Here is a 12,100-nt window from a genome sequence, read left to right on the forward strand (position 1 = left end):
CAACATACCCGCCACACAAACACCAACGTGAGGGGCAGGTCACCACCCACCTGGACAAAGTCCCACAACATACCCGCCACACAAACACCAACGTGAGGGGCAGGTCACCACCCACCCATTTGACCGTTGACAGCAAAAGAGAGAGAAATGAAAGCAAGACATAGCAGCACACCTCTGTAATACTAGTGCTTGAGAGGCAGGGCAGAGGATCTTGAGTTCAAGGCCACTCTGAGCTATATAGCGAGACTCTATCTCGAAAACAAGAAAACAAAACAGAGGCAGAGGAGTAGGAAAGAAGAGTGGAGGGGAAAAAGGGAGAGGGAGAGAAAACGAGAGTAACTTACCTTTGCTTCAACAAAGGCTGCCAGCGGCAAGCAAAGGAATATAATATATATATATATATAAAATATATGTGTGTGTGTGTATATGTGTGTGTGTATATATATGTGTGTGTGTATATATATATGTGTGTGTGTGTGTGTGTGTGTATACACATTCACACACACATTTATTTTTGTTCTTTGTTTGTTTTTGTTTTTTGAGATAAGGTTTCTGTGTGTAATAGTTTTAGAGCCTGTCCTGGATCTCACTCTGTAGACCAGGCTGGCCTCGAACTCACAGAGATCTGCCTGGCTCTGCCTCCCGAGTGCTGGGATTGAAGGCGTGCGCCACCACCGCCCGGCACACATTTATTCTTTTAAAATTATTGAGATTGTTCTTGTGTCTATGGGTGCACTGTGTACGCATGTGCACAGAAGCCAGAGATCGATGAGGAGTGCCGTTTCTCAGGAGCACCTTCCCACCTCAGCTTTGAGACAGTCTCTCACTGGAACTCACTCGGTAGGCTAGATCAGCTGGCCGGGGAACCCCAAGGAGCCGCCTGTCTCTCTGCCTCACCAGCACTGGATTACAGTGAGCAGCACCACACTGGCTTTTTAACACAGGTTCTGGGGCTTGAACTCAGGTCCTCACACTTGTGTGGGAGCACTCCACCGACCGAGCCCTCAACTGTTCTGAACAGGCATCACACGCACACGGTAGAAAAGGTACACAGTGAGAACTAGCTGTCTTCTACTCCCTTTCTCTTCACCATTCGGTTTCCACAAGGTAGTTCTTAAAACTAGTGCAGCGGTAGGAACCCCTGTCAGCAATTATGTGTCAATTCCCAGAAAGCCTGTAGCACAGTTAGTCTACCAAAACGGAACCACGAGGACATAGAAAACCTGAACAGAGCAATGAATGACTTAAATCACTGATAAGATGTGTGCTGGCACAACAGAGCTCAGGACCAGATGGCTCCACTGATAAATCACCAAAGCTCTAAAAAACCGTGATATCAAAGCCAAAGATGCAACAAAAAACTGTTGGTCAAAATTCTCAATGAATATGAATGCAAGGCTCCTCAGCATCATACTAACAAGTGAGCATATTAAAAAAAGAGTGTACGCCAGCCAACAAGGATCAGCGGGAAAAGGTGCTTGTACCAAACTTGCCTGCCAACCCGAGTTTGAACCCCAGAACCAATATGGCAGAGAGAGAACCAACTCTCTGAGTGCACGTCTCCTCTAAATAAATAGATAAGTAAATGTAAAAAACCTTTCAAAAAGACGATGTGATCTACAATGCAACCCTTACTTTACACCTAAGGCTCAGGGAACATGAAGGATGGACGGAAGGAGGGGCAGACGTGTTGTGAGAACCAGAGGATGGGGGTGTCTGCTTTGTCACGGTGACTTCTGTATGTGACAGCGAAGCGGCATGAAGTCCTCACAACATGGTTGCCTAAACAAGACCTGCACAAGGACATCAGCTGAACTCCACGGCGCAGGGGAAGATTTCACAGGGCCTCACCCCTCGATGAAGAGCTACAGACAATCAGGTGCTGCAGAAAGAAGGCATAGCAGTCTTCTCTAGAGGTTTTTATATAGGATATTAGCATATTAGAACCACTATTCTACACATTGTCATTTTCAATGAGCATATCTTGTAACCGATCCCAAATCATGACTTTAATTACAGTGTGTGTGTGTGTGTGTGTGTGTGTGTGTGTGTGTGTGTGTGTGTGTGTTGTTCAAATTCATGCCACAGTGTACATGTAGAGGTCAGAGGATAACTGGGGCGTATGTTCTCTGCTTGTCAGGCTTGGCATCAAGCAGTCTTATTCACTAAGACACATTGTTGGCCCTTGAGTTGTTGTTTTAAATCATATATACATGTTCAATGTGTACACACACACACTAAAAACCAGAAGCTGAGTGCAGTGTCCCATTCCTATAAGGTAGTACAAAGGGGACAGAGACAGGAGGATCTCAAGTTGGAGGTTAACCTGGGCTACACAGCAAGACCTGTCTCAAAGACACAAAACCAAAACAAAACTGAGGATGAATAACAAGAAGTTATTTGTACTTACTTTCATAAGTGTACATTCTCCTGATGGAAGATGGTAAAAAGTAGTAACTTATGTGATCAGAAGACAATCAAAGACTTTCTACCATATGGGGTTTTGTTTGTTTGTTTGTGTTTCGAGACAGGGTTTCTCTGTGTAGCTTTGCGCCTTTCCTGGATCTCGTGCTGTAGACCAGGCTGGCCTCGAACTCACAAAGGTCCACCTGCCTCTGCCTCCCAAGTGCTGGGATTAAAGGCGTGAACCACCACCACCTGGCCCACCATATGGTTTGATACTCAACATGTTTTAGCCATGTAACCTTGTCAAGTGTAATACCTACTCAAAAATTAAACATTTTAAAGTAATTTATCTACTGATACATATGGTACAATCTTAACTACTTTAAAAGGCATTTTTATGCCTTTTATATAATAAATATAAGAATTAGTATATAAATATATATTTATATGTCATATATAAATATATCATTTAAATATAAGAATTTAGATATAAAGAAAAGTAAAAGAAAAAAATAAGAACATCCAACAGGATGCTAAACAGTAGATATTATTACTTGGTATTAAGACTATGGGTGGTATTTATTTTTCTGAGTCTTTTTAACATATGTCAAAGTTTCAACAAATAAGAGTATATTATGCATATTTTTTAAAGCCCATAGATTTTTTTTTTATTATTATTACTTTAAAAATCATGGCCAGGCAGTGGTGGCCCATGCCCTTAATCCTAGCACTCAGAAGGTAGAGAGGCAGGTGGATCTCTGAGTTCAAGGCCAGCCTGGTCTACAGATCAAGTTCCAGGACAGACAGGGCTACACAGAGAAACTCTGTCTTGAAAAACAACAAACAAACAAACAAACTCAGGCTACCTTGGGGCTGGAGAGACGGCGCTGAGGTTAAGAGCACAGGCTGCTCTTGGAGAGGACCTGGGTTTGGTTTCTAGAACCCGCGTGGTAGCTCATAATTGCCTGTAACTCCAGTTCCAGGGTATCCAAGGCCCTCCTTCTGGCTTCCATGGGTACTAGGCATACACATGGTACACATGTATACAACATGTAGACAATATCCTCATACATGTTAAAAATAAATCATTACAACTTTTATTGTGTCTACATTGCTAAGCACAGTCTCTTCTTGGAGGTAGGGGAGGGATCCTTTATTCCTGCTCAGCTGAGCCATCTCGGGAGCGGTCTCCAGATTTCTAAGCAGCAGAACAGAGAGATGCTATCGTTATGCCTTGCCTCACAAAAGGAGTAAAAGGTGTCCCAGATGCAGGCTGACAAAAATGAGATCCCTCTAAGAAGTGGTCATGCCGTTATAGCTTCCCAGGGGCACCGAGTGATCAAGACAAAACACAACTCAGATCCATCTGTACCACATCCTTATGAAAACCAAGGGGAGACATGGCCAACGTGAATCATCATGTCCCTTCCCCTTTCCAAGGACACAGCACCCAGAATAGCTTGCTGGTGACACAGCAGCCTGAAACCTTTGAAAGCACTAAGCTTTTTGAAAGGAAACAACAGGGAGAAAATCCTGACACCGACTTGAATTCTTAGACCACAAGTCACAGAGCAGCAATAAAACTGACATGGAGCTTGTTTCTGGGTTTTGTCCTATTAGAACCTCTTGTGCTATGTGCCTGGACATGCTGTGTGTGTCTGTGTGGCACGTGGTTGTCCCTGCTTCCATTTCCCGGAACTAGCTGGTTTTGTAAGTGGCCACACACATTCTTGAACGGTTTTTCATTCTCATGAATGGGTGCCTTCACAGACGTTACTGTGTCTCGAGAACTCTGACAAGTTACCGCATTTTGCATTTGTGAGCTTGTTTTATGGGAGAATCTCATCAACATTTCTCTTTTTGTGGTACGTACGGATGGTGAAACTACCGTGGTATCTGCTTAGGTTACTATGTGAAGATGTAAAATCAGCAACAGGGCAAGAAAAGACCTTTTGTTATCAAGACGCGGCACTTGAACCACTGAACGGTGGCACTGCCTATCGGGTAGCTATTTCGGTCACCAGCCTGGGAAACTGGCACTTTGTTTTTAACAAAACGTTTTGGCACAAATCCCAAATTTCTGAACAGAACACTGGGTAGTTCAATACTACAAATTAGCATAGAGAACACCAACATGAAAGGCAATCTCCTGGGAGAAAATATACTTAACTTCGGCCATGCCTGTTGGGCAGGAGGGAGAGCCAAATGATAATATAGAGGAGACAGCTGGTCTAGAACTGGGTACTGAGGTATGAGCTGAGTGTCACAGACGCATGGGGGAGACGGAGACTGCTTCAAGGAAACAGAGTAAGGATACAAGAATACATGTGACTCCATTTTTAAAAATCCATTTTAAAGATCTGTAAGGGGCAAGGGAGGTAAAGGGACCTCCCAAGCCTAGTGCCCTGAGTTTAATCCCAAGGACCCACATGATGGAAGGAGAGCACGGACTCCTGCAAGCTGGCTTCTGATCTTCACATGCATGTACCCCCCAAATAAATACATGATATTTCACTTTAAAATGTTTAATCCAAGAAGAAGTTCCAGGGGTAGACACTGAAGACTAGTCACACACAGGACAAGCTTCTGTGACATCAAGAAACGATGGTGGCCGACAGTATTGAAGTTAGGTAGTCAAAGGAGAATTGGTCCTTGAATTAGATGACACGGGTGTCATTTTCTTAATCAGCACTGCAAGGCTGCCAGTGGTAAAGAATATATTAAGAGTTCAGTAATTAAGTTGTTTTCAAATTTTCGATGTTCTTAATTATATACAGGACACATGTGATAGGAGACCAATCTATTAGTTAACTCTTTTCAGTTTTTATTGATTAGCTTTGTGTGTTTATGCACACCTGCTGTGGTATATGTGTGGAGGGCAGGGGACCACGTGTAGCAGTCAGTTCTCTCCTTCCATCCAGTGCGTCAGGAGCTGAACACGGGCTGTAAGGCGTGGTGGCATACGCCTTTACCTGCTGACCATCTCACTGGTTATAGGCCACAAGCTGTGCTGGACAAATCTATATAACACTTCATTTATTCCATAGCTTAGCTTTAAAAGGTAAATACCATACCCCTCATTTATACAGATGAGAAGCTAAGCCATGTTATGAGACAGCTGAGGCCAACAGACAACTGTGTCTTCTGGTGCTTTACATTAGAATTCTCACAGCAGAGGGGTAGGCAACAGTGTTAGCTCATTTCAAAAATGAGAAACAGAAGCTTGTCCAAGGGGCTCTGTAATTCACCTAATATTAACCATGTTGAAGTGAGGATAAAATGTGGGCAGTATGAGTCAATGGTCAGAATTTTTAAATCACTATGTCATTTTGTTTCCCAAGAACCTGCGCACTGAGCCTAGACTTTGATCTACTTTCTCTGTGATTCTAATGGTGTTTGCCAGTCTATCAGATTATTTTGCCTCCAAATTCCTAGACAGGTGTTTGTTTAAAGTTCTTTAAAGCCTAAGTTCAGGTGGGGGTCTTCAAACTCCTTTAAGAAATACAGCTTCAGGCTGGAGAGATGGCTCAGAGGTTAAGAGCACTGACTGCTCTTCCAGAGGTCCTGAGCTCAATTCCCAGCAACCACATGGTGACTCACAACCATCTGTAATGAGATCTGGTGCCCTCTTCTGTGTACATAATAAATAAATAAATAAATCTTTTTAAAATGTCCTATATAGATTAAAAAAAAAAAGAGAGAGAAATACAGCTTCACCTTCAGAATTATTAAGCCAACTTCTCTAGTGAATTCTAAGACTACCTGACTGGACCAAAGCTGCTGTTCAAAGGTAACAGACCCCTATTTTTAGAATGGAGGGCAACATACTAAGTCCTTTGATGTACTTCATTAAAATTAGTTGATCAGCTATTTTCCAGTGTGAATGCTAGCAGAAGAAAAATTCAGATAAAAAAGAAAAGAGAAATTTAGCTCTGATAAAAAGAACTTCCTTGTGGAATATTTAACTGGGCAAAGATGTGTTACGTTTGTTTATGTTGCAGAATATTTGTTTAACCATGTAAAGATATGTTACTTTGCCTGCCTAAGGCACCTGATCAGTCTAATAAAAAGCTGAACGGCCAATAGCTGGGCAGTGGAGGGATAGGCAGGGCTGGTGGGCAGAGAGAGTCAGTAGGAAGAGGAATCTAGGCTCGGGAGAGAGAAGAGGAGGGAGGAGGAGAGGAAGACACTAGGAGCCATCCAGACAAGGAGGAAACAGGAAGTAGGAAATACAGAACAAAAGAAAGGAAAAAATCCCCAAGGCAAAACACAGGTTAAGTTATTCGAGCCAGTGGTACAAGCCTAAGATAAGGCCGAGCATTCATAACTAATAATAAGTCTCCGTGTCAGGATTTAGAAGCTGGTGGAGGTCCGAAAAAGCCTGCTACACTTCCTGGGAAGAATATTAATCCCTGGCATGGGCAGATGAGTATTTAAGGACACTCAATTATCTGTGTACTAGTGAAGTCTGAGTTTGCATGCGTGCAGGAGCACATATGTGTGCAGGTATACATGTGTGAGGTCAGAAAACAGCCTTGTGCGTCATTCCTCAAGTGCTGTCCACCTTATTTTTTGAGACACAGTTTCTCCCTGGCCTTGAACTGGTCAAGCAGGTTAGGTTGGCTGGCCAGAGACGGGGATTCCCATCATCCTCTAAGCATTTTGTCCAGCTCTGCTTTGGACGTAGAAAATGAAGATACCTAAAGGCTATCCCTGAAGAAACATCTGTGGATTCTCTGGGTCTGAGGTTCAAGAGGAGTCTGGGCTGGGAGAGTGGAGCTCAGGATTTCTCCTGGGCAGAGAGCTGAGGCACAGTCCTAAACAGGACATCTCTACCAGCACCCTCTCCTCTCGCTGCCCCGTGCTGAGAAACACTGAGGAAGAGGAGGTAGGAGGAGTGAAGAACCAGAGGATGGAGAGGGCGCTGTGAAGCACTGTCATCTGGACAGGACAGATGCACGCATGAGCTCACTGCAGCTGCAGTGACCTGTACAGGGTCGGGTCAACAAGACCTGTCAACATCCCAGCAGGCAGCTCCAACTGGACCCAGTGGGTCATAGAAACAAACTGTCAAAGATGGGGAGTACATGAAGATGGGGGAGTGTCCAGGTAGAGGGAAATGAGATTGACAGGTCATTGGTGGATGGGGAGGACATGAAGATGGGGGAGTATCCAGGTAGAGGGAAATGAGATCGACAAGTCATTGGTGGATACGATCAAGATATACTGCATCCATGGGAAACAGTCAAAGAACAAATAAAGTGTATGCTAAACTGAAACAAAAATTTAAATTACGAAAACAATAAAAAACAAAATCAAATAAAAAGGCAAGAGCTGCTGCCAAATGACTCATTCTACCTCCCCACATCTAGAGTTTTTAAAAAAATATGACGTCTGGGAGACAGAACTCAGATCCACTTGCTTGCAAGGGAAAGAAAGATTGCCTTAGCTATCACCTCAGACTTCTTGAGTTTTAGTTTGCAAATGGATAATACTAAATATCAGTAACTGACATGACAACTTTATCTAGAACCAAGAAACTTCACCTCAAACACTGCACATGGAGTAACTATCAAAGCAAAAACAATTATTACTGGACTTCTCATTTTCAAAACTCCAGGTTCATTAGAAAGTACGACTGTTGTATGGTATTTTGTGTTCTGACAGAGAAAGCTTGCCTGGAGATCAGAGGGCGGAGCTGGCCACTAGTTAATCATAGAGGCCAGGCAGTGGTGGCCCACACCTGTAATCCCAGCACTTGGGAGAAGGAAACAGGAAGTGGAAACAGGCTGGATGGAGTGGAGTGAGGAAGCAGGAAGACCAGGAGTTCAAGGCCATCCTAGGCTACTGAACCAATCTAAAAGAGAAACAGAACCTGGAGGTGGTGATGGTACACACCTTTAATCCCAGTACTCGGGAGGTGGAGACAGGAATAAAAATTGGTGGAGACAGGATTCCCCCCACTTAGTCTGAGAATTCGTAGAGACAGGATATTGCTCTGAGATTTTGCAGAGGTGAGAAGTCTCTAGTGGCTGGCTGCTCTGCTTCTCTGATCTTTCAGCTTTCACCCCGATATCTGACTCCGGGTTTTTATTGTTAAGATTAAATAGATTCATGCTTCATTTGACAATCTGAAGGAACACTGCTAAAGTTTATACTAAAAAAGATTTAACCAAAATTGTCATTCAGGGCTGGAGAGCTGGCTCAGTGTTTAAGAGCACTGGCTGCTCTTCCAGAGGTCCCAGGTTCGAGTCTAACCCCTACATGGCAGCTCAGCCCAGAAGACATGAAGGTGAGTTGTCAGGGAGTACCCAGGTAGAGAGGGAGATGAGAATGGCAAGTCAATGGTGGATATGATCAAGATACACCGTATACATGGAAAAACTGTCAAAGAATAAATAAAATATATGCTAAAAACTACAACAAAAGATTTTTAATTTCAAAACCAACAATAAAAAATAAGAAAATACAAAGGTGAGAGCTGCTGCCATCTCCTAGCCTCTGTGTGCACTTGCACACTCATGGTGCACAGACATACATGCAGGCAACATGCCTGCACACATAAAAAAATAACTAAATCTTAAAACAGAACTATGATTCAGAAACATCAAACAGTTGTCTACAAAGTCATGCTCAAAATACATTCTGAAACTTGGATTATTTCTCAGATGTGTCCTGGGATGCTTGCAAAGAGGAAATCCAAACAACTCAGTCATCTCCCCTGACACTCACGCTGTCTTCCTGTTTTCACTGGCCCTTCCATAGCTGCGAAAGCTTTCTAGTTATCTCAAGTGTGGATTCCTGCTGGCCCTGCCAGGATAGTATACAAGTCTTTTATCCTGTTACTAACTTAAAGTAACCACAGAAGCCTAAATTCAAGGAAATCCAGAGTCAGAGGAAGAAAGGGTGGTTTTGGCTCAAACAAGAAACATTAACTCTAATTACAGCAAACTCATCAAGCCTAAGTGACTATCTCCACAGCACACACTGGTCTCTGGGCCAAACCTTCCAAGTACAGAATAATTGACCACATGGAGTTTCAGCTTCTTACTCAGTAGAAACATTTCCTGAATGAAAGAGACTGAACGTGTTTTGCATTGGCTTAGTCTTCCTTTATTCCACATGGGGGAGCCGGGGCTTGGAGAGAGTTTAGTTTTTCTATTTACTGGTTAACTGACCAAGGGAGTGACTTCAGTGCTGGGGCTTGAACCCGGGGCCCTGAAAGGAGAGGAAAATCTTGCTGATTGTGGTTGATGATAAAAATGGTCTTCTAGGGGCTGGAGAGATGGCTCAGTGGTTAAGAGCATCCGGTGCTCTTCCAAAGGATCTGGGTTTAATTCCAGCATCCGCATGTCAGCTTGCAAGCATCTGTAACTCCAGTCCCAGGTAATTCAATGCTCTCCTCTGGTCTCTGAGGGCACCAAGCATGCCTGCAGCATACAGACATACATTCAGGCAAAACACCCATAAAAATAAAAGTAAACAAAAATTTAAAAAATAGTTATTTAAAAAAAAAAAAAAAGGGCCAGGCGGTGGTGGTAACACATGCCTGTAATCCCAGCACTCAGGAGGCAGAGGCAGGTGGATCTCTATGAGTTCGAGGCCAGCCTGGTCTACAGAGCGAGTTCCAGGACAGGCAGGGCTGGCTACACAGTGAAACCCTGTCTTGAAAACAAAACAAAGAAAAACAAAAGTCTTCTAAGACACCCATATTTAAGGTCCTAGAATGTAGAGAAGGACTTGTGACTGTTACCTTTTATGAACAAAGGGGCTTTTCAGATGTGACTAATTTAGTAATCTTTTTGTTTTGTTTTGTTTTTTTGTTTTTTCAAGACAGGGTTTCTCTGTAGCTTTGGAGCCTGAACTGGACTAGCTCTGTAGACCAGGCTGGCCTCAAACTCACAGAGATCTGCCTGCCTCTGCCTCCCGAGTGCTGGGATTACAGGTGTGTGCCACCACCGCCCAGCAAGAACCTTGAGACAAGGTTTCTCTGTGTAGTTTTGGTGCCTGTCCAAGAACCTGATTTTTTAATGTCCAGCTGATCCTAACATTTGAGAAGCCCTGCTATAATTTAGTAATCTTGAGGGGTCATTCAGGGGGGACCCATGTTATTACAAGGGTTCTCTGGGAGAGGTAAACAGCGCTCATGGAAAGGAAAGGTGATATAAAAGCGGACATAAATTTCAAGACATTATGCTACTGTTTTTTAAAAAGTAGGGGCCACCAGCTGAAGAACTCGAGGGGCAAAGCCAGAGGCTGAAAAAGACAAGGAGAGAAGAAACCTTTAGCACTTCCTGGAGGACAGCAGCACAGTGGATACCCTGGTTTGAGCCTAATGAAACTTATTTGAGAATTCCCACTTCAAGAGCTGAAAGATAACAAATCTGTAACTAGTCAGTGAATTCATCTTTGTTACAGAATCAACAGGAAACAAACCGACCTAACCTCTTGCTGATGTGCAGGCTACTCATTCCTCTGACATCGATGCTATATCAGGCATTAAGTGAGGTGATCTGGACGCAAGAGAGAGAGGGAAGGAAGACAGATGCATGCACACATGGCCCCAGTTCTGTACTCAAGAACTCACACAAACCAGTGGGCTTCATCTTTTCTCTGCCAACCAACTTTATACAACTGTTTTCCAAGTGATCCAGCCAATTAGATGGTGGAAAGTGAATTCTACATACCTGGTCATGGATGAGCCCGTGATACAGAATGCTCTGCATGTCCCTGCAAAGTCGCTCCAGGCCACCATACTTGGACCAGACATTGGGACAGTTGGCTGACACCAAACCCTCCACAGTAGTCTTCAAATTACCCAGCAACTGCCAATGCTCCCTCCTGAAATGATACCAATGGTTAGTTAAGTTTGCTGTACCTGATCCAAACCACACATGAAAAAAAAAGTCTCTTGCCCTACATCCTGACATTCTCTCCTCTACTAATCTTGCACTTCAACATAAGGCTCCACTCTGAGAGTATTAGAGTTATAAAGACTCAGGGTTGGGGATTTAGCTCAGTGGTAGAGTGCATGCCTAGCAAGTGCAAGGCCCTGGGTTCAGTCCTCAGCTCTGGGAAAAAAAAGACTCAAACCCTCACACTTACATGGCATATTATGGCTATTTCTAATTTTAAGAGTGCAACCCATTAAGATCCATTTCTGAGCTGGATAATGGTGGCATGTGCCTTTAAATCCCAGCACTCGGGAGGCAGAGGCAGGTGGATTTCTGGGTTCCAGGTTAGCCTGGTCTACAGAGCTAGTTCCAGGACAGACAGGACTACCCCCCCCCCAAAAAAAAAACCCTGCCTCAAAAAACAACAAAACAAGACAAGAGAACCATTTCTGAATAATGATAGTATATAGGCAAAGGATAAGACATCCACCCACAATCAGAAATCTTTTTCAAAACTTTATTTTCATGTGTATGGATGCTTTGCCTACATGTATGTCTGTGACCAAGTCATGCCTGGTAATGGTGAAGGCCAGAGAGGGCACTGGATCCCCTGAGATTGGAGCTACAGATGGCTGTGAGCTGCCACGGAGATGCTGGGGATCAAACCTGGGTCCACTAGAGGAGTAGAAAGTGCCCCTTACCACTGAGCCATCTCCCCTGCCCCAATTCAGAAATCTTTTATGATATAAACCTAGCCCAAGCCTGCTTCTTCTTCACTGTATTCCCAAGTACTAAGTAGA

At 43.7% G+C, this 12,100-nt stretch overlaps 1 protein-coding gene across 5 annotated transcripts in view; it reads right to left on the reverse strand.

Moving 5' to 3' along the window:
• The window catches only part of Rubcn (rubicon autophagy regulator), a 67,830-nt gene that overhangs the window by 35,499 nt on the left and 20,231 nt on the right, over nt 1–12,100 (reverse strand). For all 5 annotated transcript variants that reach the window (XM_036203874.1, XM_036203873.1, XM_036203872.1 and 2 more), the window contains exon 2: nt 11,094–11,247. In XM_036203874.1, coding sequence (XP_036059767.1) covers nt 11,094–11,132 — 39 coding nt within the window. In that variant the 5' untranslated portion in view covers nt 11,133–11,247. The remainder of the gene's footprint in view (nt 1–11,093; nt 11,248–12,100) is intronic.

Source organism: Onychomys torridus, chromosome 12 (genome assembly GCF_903995425.1).
Source record: "Onychomys torridus chromosome 12, mOncTor1.1, whole genome shotgun sequence".
Classification (NCBI taxonomy): Eukaryota; Metazoa; Chordata; class Mammalia; order Rodentia; family Cricetidae; genus Onychomys; species Onychomys torridus.